Genomic DNA, 25,802 nt, shown 5'->3' with positions numbered 1-25,802 from the left:
GGCCAAAAATCCATGAGCTGGAAGTCAGAGTGGGTATGAACAGAAAGATAGAGTTGAGGAGTAGAATAGCTTCAGTAAAAGGTGTATTAACGGAGCTCTTAACCCAGCCGATAGGCCCCATGGGATAGTTAAATGGGCTCAGTCTGCAGGGAAAAGACTAAAATATAACGAGGGCGCTTAAACAACGTTTGTTAAAACGCTGTCTGAGTAAAAGGCTGTTGACTTTATGGAGTTATTACACGAGCAGAAATACCAAACAAAAGACTCTACAGCAGTGATGTCACTTACAATGCCTGAAAAATTATCCAGAGTTCACTAATTTAGAACACTCAGATCAAAACAATCAAATCACTGAAACGTTTAAATATTGGCCCGTGACATGTAGCTTAGTGGTTAAGAGCGTTGTGCCAGTAACCGAAAGGTCGCTGGTTCTAATCCCCGAGCCGACTAGGTGAAAAATCTGTCGATGTGCCCTTGAGCAAGGCACTTAACCCTAATTGCTCCTGTAAGTCGCTCTGGATAAGAGCGTCTGCTAAATGACTAAAATGTAAATGTAATAATAATAATGTGCCATTTAGCAGACGCTTTTATCCAAAGCGACTTACAGTCATGTGTGCATACATTTTTACGTATGGGTGGTCTCGGGGATCGAACCCACTACCTTGGCGTTACAAGCACCATGCTCTACCAATTGAGCTATACAGCCAGAGAGGCACAGCCACAAATCATGGAGAGGAAATGAAATGCAAGATAATAAATAAGAGCTTTGTGAAGTATGATATATGTTTTCAGGGCGATATTATTCAACACTGACAATACCCTCCATTCATTTTTCACGGAGCCCGTTTTACAGTATTGGTCCAAAATAAGTGGCTTGCTTTGAGGTAAACAATAGATTTGAAACGGCTGTCTGCGAGCGGCAGCATTTAGTCTGGCTTCTCTGTCTCATCACACTGAGGCAGGATTCCTTTGGAAAGACCCCTTCTTATTCTCCATCAATTAAAGCAGATTTTGGGGAGAACAGTAGGAGAGCAACGCAACGAAGAATAAGCTACTTCAAAACACAAATGTATGTGCCATTCATTCTTTGTATTCTCTCAATAACACCCTCGCCCCCTCCTCCTCTTCCTCCTTCCCGCAACCTCTCCTCATCTCTACCCCCCCAAACCCTCCTCCTTCTGACCTCCCTCCTTCCTCACCCCCCCTGCCTCGACAACCGCCCTCTTCCACCAATCACATCCCTGACACCAGGACATCAATTCTCGCAAGTCGCAGAAAATTAACATGCATGAAAGCAAAAAAGCCTGATCAGGAGTAATTAACATGGCTTCATATGCAAATGTTATTAATGCAGAACTATAAAGTCATTATGCAAATGTACTTTGACAAATATTCAGAGCTCCAGCCAGAGAACAGGTTTTTCTTTCTTTCCATTCTCCCTCCCTCTCTCGTTCACATTCTCTCTCTCCCTTCTCCCTCTCTCTCTCGTTCACATTCTCTCTCTCCCTTCTCCCTCTCTCTCTCGTTCACATTCTCTCTCTCCCTTCTCTCTCTCTCTCTCTCATTCACATTCTCTCTCTCCCTTCTCCCTCTCTCTCTCATTCACATTCTCTCTCTCCCTTCTCCCTCTCTCTCTCGTCCTCTCTCTCTTTCATTCCCAGCCTTCTTTTTCCGAGAGAATGTGTAACAAGTCTGTTAAGTTATTGTAGAATTGAAGGATGGATGGGCTTGTAGCGAAGTTAGTTACAGCGGGTTAGCATGGTTAGTGTGCTGATGACCAAGTCTCTCTGTGTATGTGTGTGTGTTTGTGTGTGTGTGATTAGAGAGCTGGCTGAGGCTAATGGCTGTTTGGCTCTGGAGCTAGGTAATGAACCTGTGATTATAGAGAGGGGGGGATGTATGAATATGCATGAGGCTCACTAGCTTTGATGATTAAAGAAATGTTTTATATTTAAATGAGTGCATGCAAAGTGATTAACTCGAAAAAAGGCAACGAGGCAAAAATCACAAAAGGATTTTGAAGATGCTAAGAAGAAGATGCAGCTTTCCTTTTTTATTGTCTATTAATGACTAAAACTGTTTTATTTGCTTCTCGCATTCTTTCTCTCTCTCCCTCTCTCGCTGTCGCTCTTTCCCACTGTCTCGCTCTTTCCCACTGTCTCGCTCTTTCCCACTGTCTCTCTCTTTCTCGCCCCTTTCTCTCTCGTCTTCTGTTCCGCCTGCCTTTGGATCCTGTCCAGGAGGCATGATTTGGAGAACATTTCAAACCCAGTATAAAGGTAGCACTTTCCTGGGGTTGGAAGCAGTGGATTAAGGAGCAGAGGAGAGGAGAGGTGAGGAGGAGAGGAGGACAGGAGAGGAGGAGAGGGGAAATAGAGGAAAAATTAAAGCCAGCTGAGTGTGTCTCTTCCTCTGCCGTGTGTAAGGCTAGCTAATCACTGCAGGAGCAAGTCTCTACTCACACAGCACAGCCAGGGCTAGCTAATCGCTGCAGGAGCAAGTCTCTACTCACACAGCACAGCCAGGGCTAGCTAATCGCTGCAGGAGCAAGTCTCTACTCACACAGCACAGCCAGGGCTAGCTAATCGCTGCAGGAGCAAGTCTCTACTCACACAGCACAGCCAGGGCTAGCTAATCGCTGCAGGAGCAAGTCTCTACTCACACAGCACAGCCAGGGCTAGCTAATCGCTTCAGGAGCAAGTCTCTACTCACACAGCACAGCCAGGGCTAGCTAATTGCTGCAGGAGCAAGTCTCTACTCACATAGCACAGCCAGGGCTAGCTAATCGCTGCAGGAGCAAGTCTCTACTCACACAGCACAGCCAGGGCTAGCTAATCGCTGCAGGAGCAAGTCTCTACTCACACAGCACAGCCAGGGCTAGCTAATCGCTGCAGGAGCAAGTCTCTACTCACACAGCACAGCCAGGGCTAGCTAATCGCTGCAGGAGCAAGTCTCTACTCACACAGCACAGCCAGGGCTAGCTAATCGCTGCAGGAGCAAGTCTCTACTCACACAGCACAGCCAGGGCTAGCTAATCGCCACAGTAGCAAGTCTCTACTGCAAGCTTATATTGAGAAAACATGGGCTGGCTACTCACAAGACAGAAGCTGTAGAAAATATTGGCCAATTACAAAGTCAGCTAATATAGCAGACATTGGTGGTAATAGGAGATTTTGATCAGAGTTAATTTTATTTGAGTAGCTCTGAAGATGTGTGGGTTATTGATACTGGTACTATAGACACCACATCCAGAAAACTAAACAGTCAGGCTAGTGTTTGTACGTGTGTGTGTCCTCTCAGGTCAGAGCTTGGCAACCCCAGCAGCTAATTAAATATGCATCAGGTCTGGATCTCACACACTGACACTTTATCTGAAATGCATGTGAACAAAACCGTTCACCAACAGCACTACAACAGCACTATAAAACAAGGGAGGAAAGAGGGAGGGAGGTAGAGAGAGACAGAGAGAGAGGGAGAGAGAGAGAGAACAGCTGTACAGTATACAGTGGGGAGAACAAGTATTTGATACACTGCCGATTTTGCAGGTTTTCCTACTTACAAAGCATGTAGAGGTCTGTAATTTTTTTATCATAGGTACACTTCAACTGTGAGAGACGGAATCTAAAACAAAAATCCAGAAAATTACATTGTATGATTTTTAAGTAATTAATTTGCATTTTATTGCATGACATAAGTATTGCATTTTCTATTGGGTTCAGGTCTGGAGACTGACCAGGCCACTCCAGGAACTTGAGATGCTTCTTACGGAGCCACTCCTTAGTTGCTCTGGCTGTGTGTTTCGGGTCGTTGTCATGCTGGAAGACCCAGCCACGACCCATCTTCAATGCTCTTACTGAGGGAAGGAGGTTGTTGGCCAAGATCTCGCGATACATGGCCCCATCCATCCTCCCCTCAATACGGTGCAGTCGTCCTGTCCCCTTTGCAGAAAAGCATCCCCAAGGAATGATGTTTCCACCTCCATGCTTCACGGTTGGGATGGTGTTCTTGGGGTTGTACTCATCCTTCTTCTTCCTCCAAACACGGCGAGTGGAGTTTAGACCAAAAGCTCTATTTTTGTCTCATCAGACCACATGACCTTCTCCCATTCCTCCTCTGGATCATCCAGATGGTCATTGGTAAACTTCAGACGGGCCTGGACATGCGCTGGCTTGAGCAGGGGGGACCTTGCGTGCGCTGCAGGATTTTAATCCATGACGGCGTAGTGTGTTACTAATGGTTTTCTTTGAGACTGTGGTCCCAGCTCTCTTCAGGTCATTGACCAGGTCCTGCCGTGTAGTTCTGGGCTGATCCCTCACCTTCCTCATGATCATTGATGCCCCACGAGGTGAGATCTTGCATGGAGCCCCAGACCGAGGGTGATTGACCGTCATCTTGAACTTCTTCAATTTTCTAATAATTGCACCAACAGCTGTTGCCTTCTCACAAAGCTGCTTGCCTATTGTCCTGTAGCCCATTCCAGCCTTGTGCAGGTCTACAATTTTATCCCTGATGTCCTTACACAGCTCTCTGGTCTTGGCCATTGTGGAGAGGTTGGAGTCTGTTTGATTGAGTGTGTGGACAGGTGTCTTTTATACAGGTAACGAGTTCAAACAGGTGCAGTTAATACAGGTAATGAGTGGAGAACAGGAGGGCTTCTTAAAGAAAAACTAACAGGTCTGTGAGAGCCGGAATTCTTACTGGTTGGTAGGTGATCAAATACTTATGTCATGCAATAAAATGCAAATTAACAATGTGATTTTCTGGATTTTTGTTTTAGATTCCGTCTCTCACAGTTGAAGTGTACCTATGATAAAAATGACAGACCTCTACATGCTTTGTAAGTAGGAAAACCTGCAAAATCGGCAGTGTATCAAATACTTGTTCTCCCCACTGTATGTGTGTGTGTGTGAAGTGTGTGTGTGTGTGTGTGTGTGTGTGTGTGTGTGTGTGTGTGTGTGTGTGTGTGTGTGTGTGTGTGTGTGTGTGTGTGTGTGTGTGTGTGTGTGTGTGTGTGTGCGCGCGTGCGTGCATGAACGGCTCGCAGAAGAGAACAGGAACGGAAGGAGACAAAAGTGGGCAATTAACAGATCAAAAAGGGGTCGCTCAGTTCCAGACACTCATGGCTTCATTGAAACAACAGAGCAACAAGAGCATCAGCCCTGGTAATATCTCCAGTGCAGCACATTATATCAAACGCACATTGACTCCCACACATAGTTACAGTTACAGTTACAGCCCACAGTTACAGTTACAGCCCACAGCTACAGCCCACAGCTACAGTTACAGTTACAGCCCACAGCTACAGTTACAGCTACAGCCCACAGCTACAGTTACAGCCCACAGCTACAGTTACAGCCCACAGTTACAGCCCACAGTTACAGCCCACCATTACAGTTACAGCCCACAGTTATAGCCCACAGCTACAGTTACAGTTATAGCCCACAGTTACAGCCCACAGCTACAGTTACAGTTACAGCCCACAGCTACAGTTACAGTTACAGCCCACAGCTACAGTTACAGTTACAATTACAGCCCACAGTTACAGCCCACAGCTACAGTTCCAATTGCAGCCCACAGTTACTGCCCACAGCTACAGTTACAGCCCACAGCTGTAACTGTATGGTGGGGCCGGGGGAGAGGTAGTGTATGGTGGGGCCGGGGGAGAGGTAGTGTATGGTGGGGCCAGGGGAGAGGTAGTGTATGGTGGGGCTGGGGGGAGAGATAGTGTATGGTGGGGCCAGGGGAGAGGTAGTGTATGGTGGGGCCAGGAGAGAGGTAGTGTAGAGAGGTAGTGTATGGTGGGGCCAGGGGAGAGGTAGTGTATGGTAGTGTATGGTGGGGCCAAGGGAGAGGTAGTGTATGGTGGGGCCACAGCCAGGGGCGTATGGGTAAAGTGACTCTGTCACCTGAATGCCTCGGAGCTATTACAGCTCCTCACAGATCTCAAAACTACCAACTTCCTCCTCAACTCTCTCATCAACACTCTTACTTTCACAAGTTTGGTGGCTAAGCCACAGTGCAGTCCCTTAGCTTTGAGCCAGTTCATTAAGATGGCCTTATGAGACTATTCTAAAGACTATTAAGACCATATAAGCCTTTTCAAAGGGGCTTTATGAAATAGTTTGAATGTATAGCACACATACATACCTCTGATTGGTATTGAGATGGGGTCATTTTGTTGCCTTATCCAATGAAACGCCCAGAAGAAGTGAGAAATAGCACCGCACCAATCTCCGCTCATCACTCTCTCCCCGAAATCTCCAATCAATCCGCAATTAAATAACGACAGGACAGGAAGGACTTAAATGCTCCCTCTCTCTCAGCAACTCACTCACCCACTCAAACTAGCCAACTACTTTAAGGGGTGGAAGTGGAGACGGCGGTGGTGGGGACTTTCTTTCACCCTCCCTCCCTCCCTTACCGTTTCTTACATTGTGATTGCTTAATGACATACAATTGACTATATAGTGCAATCTGACGGTCAGGGCTATTTCCACTAGTTTTCCCTAAGCGAAAGGCTCTCTCTCTCTGGGTGTTAACCTGGTCGAGCCACAGGGTAGGTGGCTCTGGCTCTGGAGAGTCTTTCTGTGTCCCACTCTCTCTCTCTCTCGCCCACACCGCTGGCTCTCCTAGCCCCGGGCTATAGTGGTAATGTCATATTTTATTTAATTAGGGTCTATTAAACATAATTAAATTGCGCTGAATCTTAAGACGGCTAAGTGGCAATATAAGGCAGTCGCTGAGCAAGGCTCCGTGTCCTGCTGATACCGGAGAGTAGGAAAACTATTGAATTCAACCCTGGAGTGGTTCCACTTCAATGGCTGCCCTATATACTCATATAACATTGACTTTCCTTACAGCAGGCCAGGCCAGGGGAGGGAGAGAATTACCACCGTAAAAGGGAATGGAATACAAGGTGTTGCAAGTGTGGAGGCCATTTTTCTACGCTGAGCGTTTTTCTGTTCTTTTTCTTTTTCCCCTTGATAAGGACTTTGGATATCAAAGAGGCTGCGTTTAGTTTTTTTAATCAACAGCCTGAAGGGAGAGAGGTTGGGTTGTTGTGTATAACACTACCTTCTGCTCTGTGTTACATTTCCTCCACAGACATACTAAATAACAAAACAGGCTATTTCAGCCAGGTTGCCTGCTGTACTGCAAACACACTCCAGAAGGCTGGTGTTTATCACTAATATACAGAGGACACTAGAGGAGAAAAAAGGGCCATGATGTGTCACATGACAGGAAGTGATCACTAAGACCTGGCCCCTCCCCTTCCTGTGTGAGAGCTGTCAGTCACAGGGTAGGTGTGTAGTGTGGTGATGAGATGGGGTCTGATGGCTGTTTGAAGCAGGAGAGTGTGCAGCCTGTCAAAACAACACATCTATGTCTGCTAGGGAGTATCCTCTCTCTCCCAGGCACACATCAAACTGCTGTTTGGACATGAAGACTTAACAGAACCGAGAGAGGCTGAGACAGAGGCCCTCAGAGCACAGAGACTGATAATGTTGTTCTGGTCACAATCAGCTGCTACTATTACTGTGGAAGCTCTCTCTCTCTCTCTCTCTCTCTCTCTCTCTCTCTCTCTCTCTCTCTCTCTCTCTCTCTCTCTCTCTCTCTCTCTCTCTCTCTCTCTCTCTCTCTCTCTCTCTCTCTCTCTCTCTCTCTCTCTCTCTCTCTCTCTCTCTCTCTCTCTCTCTCTCTCTCTCTCTCTCTCTCTCTCTCTCTCTCTCTCTCTCTCTCTCTCTCTCTCTCTCTCTCTCTCTCTCTCTCTCTCTCTCTCTCTCTCTCTCTCTCTCTCTCTCTCTCTCTCTCTCTCTCTCTCTCTCTCTCTCTCTCTCTCTCTCTCTCTCTCTCTCTCTCTCTCTCTCTCTCTCTCTCTCTCTCTCTCTCTCTCTCTCTCTCTCTCTCTTTCTCTCAGAAGCTGCCAGATTGATATATTTAAAGACGGGGGGGAAGGGGGGGGGAGTCATGACAAATGATCACTGCTTAGATAGCAAAGATACAACTTCTATAAAAAATAAAAAATAAGCTGTGTGTGTCTTCTTTTACCCTTTTCCATTTCATGTTGAGAACAAATGGAAGTGGAAAGGTTTAGCCTAAAATAATACTTTACCCTGCTAGGAGGCAATTATGAATGGTGGTCGGCTGCAGGCTTGTGTTTAGCCCGACGCACAAGCTGACATTCAAGCTTCTTAATCGCTTTCTGAGGACGCCGCCTCTGTTCCTCGCCCTGCTTTCTATCCCTCACACCCCATTCTCTCGCTATCGCTCTCTCTTTCTCTCCCCATCTCTCACACTAATTTAAGGTGTAAAATGTACTCCTATAAAAACAGTAATATGATTTACAAAGGCACATTTCACCTGTCCTTATTTTAATCCTCCTTGATTTGTAGAATATTCTCTAAATTAAACGCTAGCAAAAAATAACTTATTAAGTGAATCATCTTGAATATATTTCATATGTAAATTGTAAAAGACTGTGAGAAGAAATCAGAAACATTAAATGTTATTGCTGTGGTTTAATTTGCTATTGGTGCTACACATGTCCAATTTAACCTCTAATATGTTTTTCCTTTTTAATCTGAAAATTATTTCCAAGTTATGTTATTAAAATAAATATTGTGCAGTTCGATTTTTCACAAGCATAATTTATTTTTAAATGTTGTGCTGATTTCACAAAAAGACTATGCAGTAAGATAGTTGTTTATAATATGTGGTAACACTTTATTTGGATAGTCCATCTGTAGATGCTCTACAGACTATCTACAGACTATCAAATATGTATACTAAATCCCCTTAACGTGACCTCAAATTAATAATATCAATCAATTAGTGCACATGCCTGAGTACACTTCTCAACGCAGGCTCTACGCACCAGCTGTGTGATGTCATTAAGTAGTGTACTATTTACAGTCTATTATTTCTCCTTCCTTGGAGAATAAGAGCACAACATAAAAAAATAAAAATAAGATCAAGCTTAAATTTAAGACACATTTTGAACAAGCCTCAAATTACCGTATCAAATAGCCACTTGTGTTTATGTAGCTAGCTCTATAAAAATAGCTAAACTGTTAAACTGCACAAGGAGCTGCAGTGGAGTGCATTCTAAAGCAGAGAGGAAGGGACCTTCTGAGAGGTGTTGAGAGGAGTTACACAGTGGTAAAATATTGCTGAAGTTCCCCTAAACACTAGTGTTTTACAGCACCGGCCAAACCGCAGAGCCCACACACACTGAAGTGCAGAAGTATACATATGGAGTCACAGACTTGGGAGTGCAGGAGTGTACTGTACATAGTCACAAACTCAGTGCAGAATAGTACTGTTCAGTTCTAAAATACTACATAGTAGCCATCAATCCTTTGTTTTATATAAAATACTGCATTCGAGGGCAATATGAAAATATTCAGATAAGCCTCCACATATGTTCTCTGTCTGTAATGACTACCAGTCTGAATCAGGAAGCAGTGTGGAGCCACTTCCTGATTATTAAGGGACATCTAAATACGTGAGGTATCGTAGCGGTGGCGGCAAGGAATAAATAATATTTGCTGCTGCGGGTTACCTTCACAAATAACGATTTCAGAAAGAAGGAAACGGAGAAGGAGGACAGAAAGAAGAAAGGGAAAAGAAAAGCTGTTATGATTCAGACAGAGTGAGTTGGTGTCATAAGCCGCTCCCCTGCGTTGGTTTCCCCCCCGGTAACTCTGTCCATCCCAGAATTTAAAAAATGATGAGACCCATTTCCTCTGCGTTCCCTCTGGGTTTCTTTGTGGAGGACTTGGCTGTTGTGAAAGATAACTGTGGCGGAGAGGAGCTCTCTCTCCCTCTCACTCTCCCCATGCCTCCAGCTGTCTAAACTAAAATGCCTCTTTACCCCACTGAATAGGAAACTACCTATTTTAATCCTGCTCAGTTTTTCCTCTTTTTTTTGCCTGTTTGAATCTTAATGAGCTTTTCACCTTTTAAGCAGATGGCTTAGACTGGATTTCTCCATGAGAGTAGGTGTGAGTCTCTCTGTCACGTTTTACACAATTTGTTTCAACTAGCCGAGTCCTTGAGGGGGTTTTAGGGCTTTGAGTGGGTAATGTGCTATTTCTCCTCTCTCCTCTCTCCGCACGGCACCCGCTCTGCCCTAATGAAATCCGCTGAAGGAAAAAACAGCTCTCCCTTTCTCTCCTTCTCTTTCTCTCTCCCTCTCTCTCTACTCTCACTCTCTAATTTGGGGCTGAGCACTAGCACAATCTCAACAGGAAGCCCCTGTCTGACTGCTACAGAGGTAAATGAGAGGAGAGAGAATGGGGGGGGGGCATCAGTTCTGGAGAGCTGTGTGACAGGCAGACAGACAGACAGCACAGGTTTCTGTGTATGATGATTTAGTGCAAGTGAGAGAGACAGTGCAGGTCTGTATGTTTTTAGAGAGACAATGCCGGTCTGTATGTTTTTGTGTGTGTGGAAGAGAGAGACACATTGACAGTTACAATAAGAGAGAGAGAAAAAGAGAGAGACAGAGTAATAGCACAGATCTGGGTTCTTCTCTTTTCCATCATCATGTCTACATGCATGTAGCATTACTGTCCACATGCAATTATTGTGTTGTATGATCACACTCAGGAGGATAACATCAGCTGTGTGTGTGTGTGTGTGTGTTTGTGTGTATGTGCGCGTGCATGCGCACTGTATATGTGTGTGTGTGTGTGTGACCTACCGGCCAGGACACTCTCCTGCTTGGGGCAAATTCCTTTGGTGGGCGTCACCATCAGCCTCTCGTCCTCCGGTGTCACCTGGATTCCGATTTCCACCGGTTCCACCACTTTCCTCAGCTGGCAGTGGCCGTGGCGACCCTGGTTCTGCTGCTGCTGGTGGGGCGGGGAGGGACTGCTGCGGTCCGCGGCCATCTTGTCGTAGCAGCCGTGGCCTTGCAGCAGGGCCTGGCACTGCTTCTTCTTGTGCTCGATGAAGAGAAGGATGTCTCCCAGGGGGAAGTTCATCTGACACTGGCCACAGGTGAGCAGGTCGTGGTCAACCAGACCCATAGCCAGGCTGTTGGATAGGCTGGGGTCCAGCAGGGCCGGGTGGGACAACAGGGAGTGAGGGAGGGTGAGGGAATCAGCCACGGACAGTCCGCCATCCACATGGTCAGCCTCCGCCGCTGTGGGGGAGAGAGAGAGAGAGAGAGAGAGAGAGAGAGAGAGAGAGAGAGAGAGAGAGAGAGAGAGAGAGAGCGACAGAGACAGAGACAGAGACAGAGACAGAGAGCGAGAGAGAGAGAGAGAGAGAGAGAGTATTATAAATAGTGTGATTTGTTCCGTGGAAGTGTAGAACAGAGCTCTGGGGTATAGAACTCTGCCTGCATTGCTGTGGAGTCAGCGATTTTCTGTTCTCCCTGATTGCTACAACCACCACACACCTGGCAGAGCCCTCCCTGAATGTGTCATCTCAAACATGCACGTACACGCTCACACACACACACACACACAGAGCGGCGAGCAGCAGACATTTTGATAAATCTGCATGTGTGGGACTGAGACTGAGCAGAAAAGTCAGTGCTATTAATATTCAACAGAGAACTGGAGATGATGGAAGTGAGGGAAGAGAAATAGAGAGAGACAGAGAGAATGAGGCATTGAGATAAAGAGAGAGAAAATAGCGACTGAAAGAGATATAAAAGAAAGACAGAGTGTGAGGAGAAGTGAGCGTGAGACGGATCCACAGAGGGCAGAAGAAGAGAGACAGAGAGACAGAGAGAGACAGAGAGAGACAGAGAGAGAGAGAGAGACAGAGAGACAGACAGATAGAGAGAGAGAGAGAGAGAGAGAGAGAGAGAGAGAGAGAGAGAGAGAGAGAGAGAGAGAGAGACAGAGAGACAGATAGAGAGACAGACATAGAGAGAGAGAGAGAGAGAGAGAGAGAGAGAGAGAGAGAGAGAGAGAGAAAAAAAGAGAGAGAGAGAGATAGAGAGAGACAGAGAGAGAGAGGTAGGGAGAGAGAGAGACAGAGAGAGACAGAGAGACATAGAGAGGGACAGAGAGACAGAGAGATAGAAAAAGAGAGAGAGAGAGAGAGAGAGAGAGAGAGAGAGAGAGAGAGAGAGAGAGAGAGAGAGAGAGAGAGAGAGAGAGAGGGAGGGAGAGAGAGAGAGGGAGGGAGAGAGAGACAGAGAGAGAGAGAGAGAGACAGAGAGACAGAGAAAGAGAGAGAGGGAGGGAGAGAGAGACAGAGAGAGAGACAGAGAGATAGAAGAGAGAGAGAGAGAGAGAGAGAGAGAGAGAGAGAGAGAGAGAGAGAGAGAGAGACAGAGAGAGAGAAATCCCTTAAATTTAATTGAATTGAGAGGGAGGGAGGGGGGTATTTGCAACGACCATGAAAGCATGAAGCTCTGCAGATCTGCTGGCTGATTGTGTCACCTATATAAACAAGAGACCACAGAACACAGAACATGCTCTTAGGCCCTCTACTCTCTCTCTCTCCCTCCCTCTACTCTCTCTCTCTCCCTCCCTCTACTCTCTCTCTCTCCCTCCCTCTATCTCTCCCTCCCTCTACTCTCTCTCTCTCCCTCCCTCTACTCTCTCTCTCTCTCCCTCCCTCTATCTCTCCCTCCCTCTACTCTCTCTCTCTCTCTCTCCCTCCCTCTACTCTCTCTCTCTCTCTCCCTCCCTCTACTCTCTCTCTCTCCCTCCCTCTACTCTCTCTCTCTCCCTCCCTCTATCTCTCCCTCCCTCTACTCTCTCTCTCTCCCTCCCTCTACTCTCTCTCTCTCTCCCTCCCTCTATCTCTCCCTCCCTCTACTCTCTCTCTCTCTCTCCCTCCCTCTACTATCTCTCTCTCTCTCTCTCTCTCCCTCCACTCTCTCTCTCCCTCTTTACCCCCTTCCTCTCTCATTGCATCCATTTTGAAATCTCATTCTCACCTTTCAACACGCAGCTACAATCGCCTCTTTGTAGTCCCAGGCTCTCGCTTGGTGTTGCCACCTTCAGCGTAGGCGACAGAGCCCTGACAAAAAGCCCACCAGGGACGTCCTATACCAGGGACGTCCCCCCTGACCACCAGGGACGTCCTATACTTCTACCAGACACACACACTACTGTTGCTGTTTTATTTGACAGTTTACCCCCCCCCCCCTCCCCCGTTCACCAGGCTTTGAGCTGAGCAGAATGTCTCTCTACTGTACTACGGTTGCTGTGTTGTACTGTGGTGCTCGGGTTCAGGTTCAAGCGGGCAGACAGCATGTTTGTAGATACCTGGGGCTGTATATAAACTGTGATGCTATCGCCACGACAGTCATAGCGAAGATGTTATCATCACACACATACACCAGCGGTGCAGGGTAAAAGGGAGAGAGAGAGGGAGAGAGAGTGGAGTCAGGAGAGAAGCTGGGGGTGAGGACAGAGGTGAAGACAGGGGTTAGAGTCAGAGAAAAGAGAGAGATATAGGAGAGGTAGAGGTAGTGTGAGGGGGGTAGAGCCACTGTTAGAGAGAGGTAGATAGAGAGAGAGGAACAAACACCATTGTAAATACAACCCATATTTATTTATTTTCCCTTTTGTACTTTAACTCTTTGCACATCGCTACAACACTGTATATAGACATAATATGACATTTGAAATGTCTTTATTCTTTGGAACTTGTGTGCGTGTAATATTTACTGTTAACTTTTTATTGTTTATTTCACTTTTGTTGATCCATTTCACTTGCTTTGGCAATGTAAACAAATGTTTCCCATGCCAATAAAGCATTTTGAATTGAATTGAGAGAGAGAGAGCGAGAGAGAGAGAGGGTCGAGGAGGTTAAGGTAGTGTGAGGGGGGGTAGAGCCACTGGTAGAGAGAGGTAGATAGAGAGAGAGGGGAGAGAAGGTAGAGGTAGTGTGAGCCCCTGGAGCGCTGCTCAGGTAGCCCTGTTTACATGTCCTCCAGGACTCTCTCTCTCTCCTCCACTAATTTTAGATGATGGATCACCAGCAGGCTGTGCATCCTTCTGCCATTTGTCAACGCTCCAAATTATAAATGCAGACAGATGTGTAATGTCAAACTGAGCACAGGCCACTGGATTTACTGTATGATCGCACCGTTAGCAGGGGTTATTTTAGCTCATGTTTATTTTTAACAGAAACAGCCAGAATGGGTTCAAAACATCATCCTCAATTATCAGCACAGTAAAATTATATACAGGACATTAAATGGATAGAAATTATGTGTTTAATTTGATTACATTTTATAAAATATTTATACATTTAATATTATAAATAATGATTATTTACTAACATACCTATGGACCCTGCAGCAATATGAAGAATAATAACCTATAATTTGCATTCTATTGCTTTCCTGTTTCCTGATCTGGGAAGGATGACCTCATAGTGGAGGAGATAGGGACAGGAGGGACACTTTGCTTCAGCTTCTCTTTTCCAGCATCATGTCTACATGCATGTAGCATTACTGTCCACATGCAATTATTGTGTTGTATGATCACACTCAGGAGGATAACATCAGCTGTCTGTGTGTGCGTGTGTGCGCGATCGACAGAGACCCGATGTGCCCTGCAGGCATAGGCAGGCCATCTGCGCATCAAATTAGGCTGCAGTGGTTCTCCTATGTAAATTAACAGGCCACTGAGATCATTTTACACACACAGCTATTAACAATAGTGTTATCAGGCACTCTGCTGACCCAGTTGACCATCCCAGGCCTCAGCTCCTCAACTCTCCATATGGAATATGACGGCCTGTTTCTTATAATGATGTTTGGTGAATTCATTGTTCTAAATTTTTTTCATATAAATGCAAATAAAGTGAATTAGAAAATCTAGCAATATTTAGACATTGAACACAACTGAAGATAATTTTGCATTTAAATATTCCAATTTTATTTTCAATGAATAAAGGTGTACTAAATACAAGCCCTCGCTTAACGTGAGTCTCGGAGTGGCAGTCACAGGGGATGTGTGATGCAACCGTGCGTAGTGTATGTCTTTGCACTGCATTGTGGGAGCTGCGGTCTATTTCATGCTGTGTGTAGAGAGAGGTGTGTGTGACAGGAAGTGACTGAAGACAGCCCAACACTCTCTTCCTGATCAGGACCAGTGAATCACGGCCTAGTCAATGTTGCTCTCTGATTTACCCTAAGAGGTGTTACTCACAGCAGACCAAATATTGATGCCAGAAGGGTCTGGGTCTTATAGACTACATCAGTGGTGATAGTGGAGTTAGACTGGGCTGACAGGGCTCTGGACTCGAGAAGACTGGCATGAGTCAACAAACAAACATCGTTCTCTCATCCATTAACAGCAAGCGTTCCCAAATTATGGGCTAATAAAATCCATCCATTGAGGAGAGGCAGGACAGAAATTAAAGCAATATGGCATTGTTTGTCTAACTGTCACCCGACCGGGTACAGGCTCAAAATCCAAGGCAGGCAGCCCTATTCCCGATGCACCTAGGTACACACACACACACACACACACTGTCATCCACGAAACCCATTTGCTACCACCCCCGGTAACCATGCTGTCACCTAGGTAACATTACGTCTCATTTTTTCTCTGATCCCTCAGAATTGTCAAATGTTATTAATCTTCATCTAGCACGCTCTGCAGGGACTGGAGGTCCGCGTCGCAAATAGCACCCTATTCCCTATATGGTGCACTACTTTTGACCAGGACCCATGTGGCTCGGGTCAAAAGTATTGCACTATATAGGGAAGAGGTTGCCAATTGGGACACAGCCTACAGACTAGGGGAAGATAAGGAGGAAAAAGACAGAGGATGATATCTCCATAGTGGGGTTTAAAATGGACTTCTACCCATAGTGCATATACTGAGATATAGTCTATACAGTAGGTCTAATACACACCAAAGACTCCATGTATTTGACTTGTATTGAAGTCCGTTTTTTTTAGTTTTTTTTTTAGAAAGTAACATTTAAATAAAATGTCTATTTGTTTTCTAACTGACAGATTCTCTGTGTTTTTTTCTCTCCGGGACGCATCATTAGCAGGCCTTGATGATGTTGGTAGGTTGTTGCTCAAGATGGCTTGGCGTGCGTCTGGGTCTCTCTTAGTAAATGACAGATGCGAAGGCAGGATGGAAGAAGCGCCTGACTTTGGCCTACTTTACCCTAATAAGGCTGGCTGTCTGGTCAAAAGTAGTGCACTATATAGGGATTAGGGTGCCATTTGGGTCAGAGAACATACTAAAGGCGTGTCCAGTAGCGGGTGTAAAGCACAACAACCCAAAGCATATTGAGCGTCTAAAAAAGAACGACAAGCCACAGAATTCTTCACAATCCAGTAACCAGCCAGCTCATTGTACCGTCACACATATTTTTTAATTTCAGAAACACTCCACTCAAAAGTGTTTCTCTCAAAGGGGAATGGAGTTGTTGCTGACAAGTATTTGGCCAATCAGATTGTGTGTCTCGCTGGCGAGCGGCGAGCCCAGAAAAAAGGCCCACAGATTTATAGAATATGGCCCGGGGAGTGTGTCAATATTCTACGCTAACTTTTGCCATGGTAATAATCGGGGTGATGAGAGAGGAGAGATGTCATGTTAATATCTTGGGGTAAAGTGTTCCACTGCTTTCCTCCTCTGTTTCGTTTGTGCCTCGCTACAAACACACTTTTAATAAAGCGAGACTGTTCACATTTTCCACACTGCAAATAAAACCCTGAAGATAACAACCCCCTATTCACACACACAAATGTGATAACGTTTAAACTACAATGCTTTTGAACCTCTCTCTCTCTCTCTCTCTCTCTCTCTCTCTCTCTCTCTCTCTCTCTCTCTCTCTCTCTCTCTCTCTCTCTCTCTCTCTCTCTCTCTCTCTCTCTCTCTCTCTCTCTCTCTCTCTCTCTCTCTCTCTCTCTCTCTCTCTCTCTCTGTCTCTCTCTCTCTCTCTCTCTCTCTCTCCCCTCCCTCCCTCTCTCTCTCTCTCTCTCTCTCTCTCTCTCTCTCTCTCTCTCTCTCTCTCTCTCTCTCTCTCTCTCTCTCTCTCTCTCTCTCTCTCCCATTCACTGTTTCAGACAGTCAGAGGTGGCTAATTAAGACAGCACACGTCATTTTTGACTGATTTCATATTGTTTCTTACTGGCACCATAAACTTCCCCATTTAAATCATGAAAGCTCCTCTAATTCTGTCCAGATAGAAAGCTCTCCTCTGTGCCAATTAAGACCATTCATAGTGGTGCTGCTGCATCTGTGTTCCACGGGGAATGGGGAAAGGAAGGGGTCTGGGGTAGGAATGAAAGCCAGAGAAAGTACCTAATCAAATTGTAAAAGACAGAGTTTACTGTTTGTTCACTATTTCTGTCTGCACCATGCTATGCTACTCTGCTCTCAACAAGGCTGCATGTTTGTGGCTGAGGATGCAGACGGTTCCACCACACACACACACACACACACACACACACACACACTACACATACACACCACACACACACACACACTCACAGAGACATAAAGCAGATGCACATTCACACACACATACAGAAGAACCAAACCCTCACCTGCCTGGCATATGCACACAGACAACATCTACTGTAAGTCACAAACTTCCCCAAGCCCAACATATAGTCAACCTACCCAATGTTTACCCAATGTTCACCCAACGTCCATTAAACTGAGGAAGAGCCCTGTCAAACTTGACAGTTATTACAAACACACACACACACACACACACAAGCTATGCCTAGACACACATAAAAACATAGACGAAGAGACACACTTCCACTGTACAAACACACACACACTTCCACTGTACAAACACACACACACACACACACACACACACAAACACTTCCACTGTACAAACACACACACACACACACACACACACACACACACACACACACACACACACACACACACACACACACTTCCACTGTACAAACACACATACACACACACCGCCCCATCCCATCTCTGCCAAATTCTAGAAGGGGATGTGAAGAGTGTGGCGGAGGTAGCACATACAGAGCATAGTACGACAAAAGGTGTCGAGACTCACAGCCGCTCATCACACACAACAAACAACCTGCCGCAGTGCGCTGTGGCGAGGCCCAGAAACAGACACCCAGGCCTGGGTACACACCCTGCCTCGCTGGACCCACAACCAGACATGCAGGCCTGGGTACACACCCTGCCTCGCTGGACCCACAACCAGACATCCAGATCTGGGTACACACACTGCCTCGCTGGACCCACACCAGACATCCAGGCCTGGGTACACACCCTGCCTCGCTGGATCCACAACCAGACATCCAGGCCTGAATACACACACTGCCTCGCTGGACCCACAACCAGACATCCAGGCCTGAGTACACACACTGCATTTCACAAGAAGTGGGCCCAGCTAGAAGCATTTTTCATTAATGAGCGTGACACTTTAAGTGCGTCTCCAAGGAGTCTAGCAGGTATGCTGCTTGGCCTGATATTTAAATGCTGAATCTGAACTAAGAGACCATGCACTAACAGAGACACATAGCTGGGCAGGTTGGAACAGTCCTACTGTACGGAACATGTATCGGACAGGTAAGAGAGTGTGTGGCAAAGCTACAGAGAAGTCCAAAACCTACACCTGCATAGAAAACTACAATCTGATTGGTTCCTGGGTTAATTACTGGACTCTGATTGGCTCTAAGGTTTGCTGAAACTTTCCACACACAGCTGTAGCAGAGAACACACACACACACGGTAAGAAGTGTGTGAATGATGTTTACATTTGTTTTGAATTAGAATGATTTGAGCAACGGAGTTTGAACACACACACACACACATACACACACAAAGTAATGAAGCTGTAAGGTTTGATTTCAAGGTGTGTGTGTGAGTTTGAGCTTATTTTAAAGAGAGAGAGGGAGAGAGAGAGAGAGAGAGAGAGAGAGAGAGAGAGAGAGAGAGAGAGAGAGAGAGAGAAGAGAGAGAGAGAGAGGGAGAGAGGGAGAGAGAAGAGAGAGAGAGAGAGAGAGAGAGAGAGAGAGAGAGAGAGAGAGAGAGAGAGAGAGAGAGAGAGAGATACACAGTGTGTCGGCCTGACGTGCAAGTAAGTGTGTAAATTGCAGCCGAGACCACTTGAGATGCATGTTTCCCAGACAGAATGGAACTTTACACAGTGAGGTACACTACTGTTCAAAAGTTTGGGATCACTTAGAAATGTCCTTGTTTTTGAAAGAAAAGCAATTTTATTGTTCATTAAAATAACATCAAATTGATCAGAAATACAGTGTAGACATTGTTAATGTTGTAAATGGCTATTGTAGCTGGAAACTGCAGATCTTTAATGGAATATCTACATAGGCGTACAGAGGCCCATATCAGCAACCATCAGTCATGTGTTCCAATGGCACATTGTGTTTGCTAAGTTTATCATTTTAAAAGGCTAATTGATCATTAGAAAACCCTTTTGCAATTATGTTAGCACAGCTGAAAACGGTTGTGCTGATTAAAGAAGCAATAAAACTGGCCTTCTTGAGACTAGTTGAGTATCTGTAGCATCAGCAATTGTGGGTTCGATTACAGGCTCAAAATGGCCAGAAACAAATAACTTTATTCTGAAACTCGTCAGTCTATTCTTGTTCTGAGAAATGAAGGCTATTCCATGCGAGAAATTGCCAAGAAACTGAAGATCTCGTACAACGCTGTGTACTACTCCCTTCACAGAACAGCGCAAACTGGCTCTAACCAGAATAGAAAGAGGAGTGGGAGGCCCTGGTGCACAACTGAGCAAGAGGACAAATACATTATAGTGTCTAGTTTGAGAAGCAGGCGCCTCACAGGTCCTCAACTGGCAGCTTAATTAAATAGTACCCGCAAAACACCAGTCTCAACGTTAACAGTGAAGAGGTGACTCCGGGATGCTGACCTTCTAGGCAGAGTTGCAAAGAAAAAGCCATATCTCAGACTGGCCAACAAAAAGAAAAGATTAAGATGGGCAGTCTGAGATATGGCTTTTTCTTTTCAACTCTGCCTAGAAGGTCAGCATCCCGGAGTCACCTCTTCACTGTTGACGTTGAGACTGGTGTTTTGCGGGTACTATTTAATTAAGCTGCCAGTTGAGGACCTGTGAGGCGCCTGCTTCTCAAACTAGACACTATAATGTATTTGTCCTCAGTTGTGCACCAGGGCCTCCCACTCCTCTTTCTATTCTGGTTAGAGCCAGTTTGTGCTGTTCTGTGAAGGGAGTAGTACACAGCGTTGTACGAGATCTTCAGTTTCTTGGCAATTTCTCGCATGGACTAGCCTTCATTTCTCAGAACAAGAATAGACTGATAAGTTTCAGTAGAAAGTTATTTGTTTCTGTCCTTTTGAGTTTTATTGCTTCTTTAATCAGCACAACAGTTTTCAGCTGTGCTAACATAATTGCAAAAGGGTTTTCCAATTACCCTTTTAAAATGATAAATTTGGATTAGCAAACACAACGTGCCATTGGAACACAGGACTGATGGTTGCTGATAATGGCCCTCTGTACACCTATGTAGATATTCCATAAGAAATCTGCCGTTTCCAGCTATAATAGCCATTTACAACATTAACAATGTCTACACTGTATTTCTGATCAATTTGATGTTATTTTAATGGACGAAAAAAGTGCTTTTCTTTCGAAAACAAAGACATTTCTAAGTGACCCCAAACCTTTGAACGGTAGTCTTTGTTGTAGTGGATCCAGCCCAGCTGTGGACGGAGTGGAGCATCACACACTGTTAGACCACTATAGAGACCCAGGGAGTACCGCATATCAACCTGTGGACGGAGTGGAGCATCACACACTGTTAGACCACTATAGAGACCCAGGGAGTACCGCATATCAACCTGTGGACGGAGTGGAGCATCACACACTGTTAGACCACTATAGAGACCCAGGGAGTACCGCATATCAACCTGTGGACGGAGTGGAGCATCACACCCTGTTAGACCACTATAGAGACCCAGGGAGTACCGCATATCAACCTGTGGACGGAGTGGAGCATCACACACTGTTAGACCACTATAGAGACCCAGGGAGTACCGCATATCAACCTGTGGACGGAGTGGAGCATCACACACTGTTAGACCACTATAGAGACCCAGGGAGTACCGCATATCAACCTGTGGACGGAGTGGAGCATCACACACTGTTAGACCACTATAGAGACCCAGGGAGTACCGCATATCAACCTGTGGACGGAGTGGAGCATCACACACTGTTAGACCACTATAGAGACCCAGGGAGTACCGCATATCAACCTGTGGACGGAGTGGAGCATCACACACTGTTAGACCACTATAGAGACCCAGGGAGTACCGCATATCAACCTGTGGACGGAGTGGAGCATCACACACTGTTAGACCACTATAGAGACCCAGGGAGTACCGCATATCAACCTGTGGACGGAGTGGAGCATCACACACTGTTAGACCACTATAGAGACCCAGGGAGTACCGCATATCAACCTGTGGACGGAGTGGAGCATCACACACTGTTAGACCACTATAGAGACCCAGGGAGTACCGCATATCAACCTGTGGACGGAGTGGAGCATCACACACTGTTAGACCACTATAGAGACCCAGGGAGTACCGCATATCAACCTGTGGACGGAGTGGAGCATCACACACTGTTAGACCACTATAGAGACCCAGGGAGTACCGCATATCAACCTGTGGACGGAGTGGAGCATCACACACTGTTAGACCACTATAGAGACCCAGGGAGTACCGCATATCAACCTGTGGACGGAGTGGAGCATCACACACTGTTAGACCACTATAGAGACCCAGGGAGTACCGCATATCAACCTGTGGACGGAGTGGAGCATCACACACTGTTAGACCACTATAGAGACCCAGGGAGTACCGCATATCAACCTGTGGACGGAGTGGAGCATCACACACTGTTAGACCACTATAGAGACCCAGGGAGTACCGCATATCAACCTGTGGACGGAGTGGAGCATCACACCCTGTTAGACCACTATAGAGACCCAGGGAGTACTGCATATCAACCTGTGGACGGAGTGGAGCATCACACACTGTTAGACCACTATAGAGACCCAGGGAGTACCGCATATCAACCTGTGGACGGAGTGGAGCATCACACACTGTTAGACCACTATAGAGACCCAGGGAGTACCGCATATCAACCTGTGGACGGAGTGGAGCATCACACACTGTTAGACCACTATAGAGACCCAGGGAGTACCGCATATCAACCTGTGGACGGAGTGGAGCATCACACACTGTTAGACCACTATAGAGACCCAGGGAGTACCGCATATCAACCTGTGGACGGAGTGGAGCATCACACACTGTTAGACCACTATAGAGACCCAGGGAGTACCGCATATCAACCTGTGGACGGAGTGGAGCATCACACACTGTTAGACCACTATAGAGACCCAGGGAGTACCGCACATCAACCTGTGGACGGAGTGGAGCATCACACACTGTTAGACCACTATAGAGACCCAGGGAGTACCGCATATCAACCTGTGGACGGAGTGGAGCATCACACACTGTTAGACCACTATAGAGACCCAGGGGAGTACCGCATATCAACCTGTGGACGGAGTGGAGCATCACACACTGTTAGACCACTATAGAGACCCAGGGAGTACCGCATATCAACCTGTGGACGGAGTGGAGCATCACACACTGTTAGACCACTATAGAGACCCAGGGAGTACCGCACATCAACCTGTGGACGGAGTGGAGCATCACACACTGTTAGACCACTATAGAGACCCAGGGAGTACCGCACATCAACCTGTGGACGGAGTGGAGCATCACACACTGTTAGACCACTATAGAGACCCAGGGAGTACCGCATATCAACCTGTGGACGGAGTGGAGCATCACACACTGTTAGACCACTATAGAGACCCAGGGAGTACCGCATATCAACCTGTGGACGGAGTGGAGCATCACACACTGTTAGACCACTATAGAGACCCAGGGAGTACCGCATATCAACCTGTGGACGGAGTGGAGCATCACACACTGTTAGACCACTATAGAGACCCAGGGAGTACCGCATATCAACCTGTGGACGGAGTGGAGCATCACACACTGTTAGACCACTATAGAGACCCAGGGAGTACCGCATATCAACCTGTGGACGGAGTGGAGCATCACACACTGTTAGACCACTATAGAGACCCAGGGAGTACCGCACATCAACCTGTGGACGGAGTGGAGCATCACACACTGTTAGACCACTATAGAGACCCAGGGAGTACCGCATATCAACCTGTGGACGGAGTGGAGCATCACACACTGTTAGACCACTATAGAGACCCAGGGAGTACCGCATATCAACCTGTGGACGGAGTGGAGCATCACACACTGTTAGACCACTATAGAGACCCAGGGAGTACCGCACATCAACCTGTGGACGGAGTGGAGCATCACACACTGTTAGACCACTATAGAGACCCAGGGAGTACCGCATATCAACCTGTGGACGGAGTGGAGCATCACACACTGTTAGACCACTATAGAGACCCAGGGAGTACCGCATATCAACCTGTGGACGGAGTGGAGCATCACACACTGTTAGACCACTATAGAGACCCAGGGAGTACCGCACATCAACCTGTGGACGGAGTGGAGCATCACACACTGTTAGACCACTATAGAGACCCAGGGAGTACCGCATATCAACCTGTGGACGGAGTGGAGCATCACACACTGTTAGACCACTATAGAGACCCAGGGAGTACCGCATATCAACCTGTGGACGGAGTGGAGCATCACACACTGTTAGACCACTATAGAGACCCAGGGAGTACCGCATATCAACCTGTGGACGGAGTGGAGCATCACACACTGTTAGACCACTATAGAGACCCAGGGGAGTACCGCATATCAACCTGTGGACGGAGTGGAGCATCACACACTGTTAGACCACTATAGAGACCCAGGGAGTACCGCATATCAACCTGTGGACGGAGTGGAGCATCACACACTGTTAGACCACTATAGAGACCCAGGGAGTACCGCATATCAACCTGTGGACGGAGTGGAGCATCACACACTGTTAGACCACTATAGAGACCCAGGGAGTACCGCACATCAACCTGTGGACGGAGTGGAGCATCACACACTGTTAGACCACTATAGAGACCCAGGGAGTACCGCACATCAACCTGTGGACGGAGTGGAGCATCACACACTGTTAGACCACTATAGAGACCCAGGGAGTACCGCATATCAACCTGTGGACGGAGTGGAGCATCACACACTGTTAGACCACTATAGAGACCCAGGGAGTACCGCATATCAACCTGTGGACGGAGTGGAGCATCACACACTGTTAGACCACTATAGAGACCCAGGGAGTACCGCATATCAACCTGTGGACGGAGTGGAGCATCACACACTGTTAGACCACTATAGAGACCCAGGGAGTACCGCATATCAACCTGTGGACGGAGTGGAGCATCACACACTGTTAGACCACTACAGAGACCCAGGGAGTACCGCATATCAACCTGTGGACGGAGTGGAGCATCACACACTGTTAGACCACTACAGAGACCCAGGGAGTACCGCATATCAACCTGTGGACGGAGTGGAGCATCACACACTGTTAGACCACTACAGAGACCCAGGGAGTACCGCATATCAACCTGTGGACGGAGTGGAGCATCACACACTGTTAGACCACTATAGAGACCCAGGGAGTACCGCACATCAACCTGTGAAAACCCTGCATGGCGTCACGGACACAGACTAACCAGAACACTACACTACAGCCTGAACCCAAATAGCACCATATTCCCTATTAAGTGCACTGGCCCGTAGGGCTCTGGTCAAAAGTAGCTCATTATATAGGGAATAGGGTGCTATTTGGGACACAATCTCTGTCTGCTTCCCTCACATACCTGCACACTGATAGACAGGTATAGCCTCCTCGCCAAACATCAAAACACAGAGAGAAGGAGAGAGAGAGAGAGAGGGAGGAGGATGAGGCGTTCCTCCCGGAGGAGAAAACAAAGGCACAGGACACGCAGGAGGAGGAAGGAAGAAGGGAAGAGAGGAGAAAAAGGAGGGAATATGCGAGCATATTAATCATAGCGACCAGGCAGACATTTTGTTAAATTGCCCTGGGGAGAATGCCCTGTCTGAGAAAGGAGAGAGGAGAGGAGAGGAGAGGAGAGGAGAGGAGAGGAGAGGAGAGGAGAGGAGAGGAGAGGAGAGGAGAGGAGAGGAGAGGAGAGGAGAGGAGAGGAGAGGAGAGGAGAGGAGAGGAGAGGAGAGGAGGAGAGAGAAGGAGAGGAGGAGAAAGAAAGAGAGAGAAAGAGAGGAGAGAGAAGGGGAGGAGGAGAAAGGAGGAGGAGAGAGGAGGAGAGGAGGAGAGAGAAAGATGAGGAGGAGGAGAGGAGGAGAGAGAAGGAGAGGAGGAGAGAGGAGAAGAGGAGAGAGAAGGAGAGGAGAGAGAAGGAGAAGAGGAGAGAGAAGGAGAGGAGGAGAGAAGGAGAAGAGGAGGGAGAAGGAGAGAGAAGGAGAGGAGGAGAGAGAATGAGGAAGAAAGAGAAGAGGAGAGGAGAGAGAAGGGGAGAGAAGGAGAGGAGGAGAGAGAAGGAGAAGAGGAGGGAGAAAGAGAGAGAAGGAGAGGAGGAGAGAGAAAGAGAGGAGGAGAGGAGGAGGAGAGGAGGAGAGAGAAGGAGAAGAGGAGAGAGAAAGAGAGAGAAGGAGAGGAGGAGAGAGAAAGAGAGGAGGAGAGGAGGAGGAGAGGAGGAGGAGAGAGGAGGAGAGGAGGAGGAGGAGAGAGAAGGAGAGGGGGAGAGAGAAGGAGAGAGAAGGAGAGGAGGAGAGAGAAGGAGAAGAGGAGAG

At 47.0% G+C, this 25,802-nt stretch overlaps 1 protein-coding gene across 3 annotated transcripts in view; it reads right to left on the bottom strand.

Annotated features, from left to right (window-relative positions):
* The window catches only part of LOC121544681 (B-cell lymphoma/leukemia 11B), an 86,347-nt gene that overhangs the window by 51,928 nt on the left and 8,617 nt on the right, over nt 1–25,802 (bottom strand). For all 3 annotated transcript variants that reach the window (XM_041854741.2, XM_041854742.2, XM_041854743.2), the window contains exon 2: nt 10,706–11,149. In XM_041854741.2, coding sequence (XP_041710675.2) covers nt 10,706–11,149 — 444 coding nt within the window. The remainder of the gene's footprint in view (nt 1–10,705; nt 11,150–25,802) is intronic.

The sequence above is a fragment of the Coregonus clupeaformis genome, chromosome 29 (assembly GCF_020615455.1).
Source record: "Coregonus clupeaformis isolate EN_2021a chromosome 29, ASM2061545v1, whole genome shotgun sequence".
Taxonomy (NCBI): Eukaryota; Metazoa; Chordata; class Actinopteri; order Salmoniformes; family Salmonidae; genus Coregonus; species Coregonus clupeaformis.
Note: the sequence above shows the minus strand (reverse complement) of the source record. Positions and strands in the feature narration are given on the sequence as shown.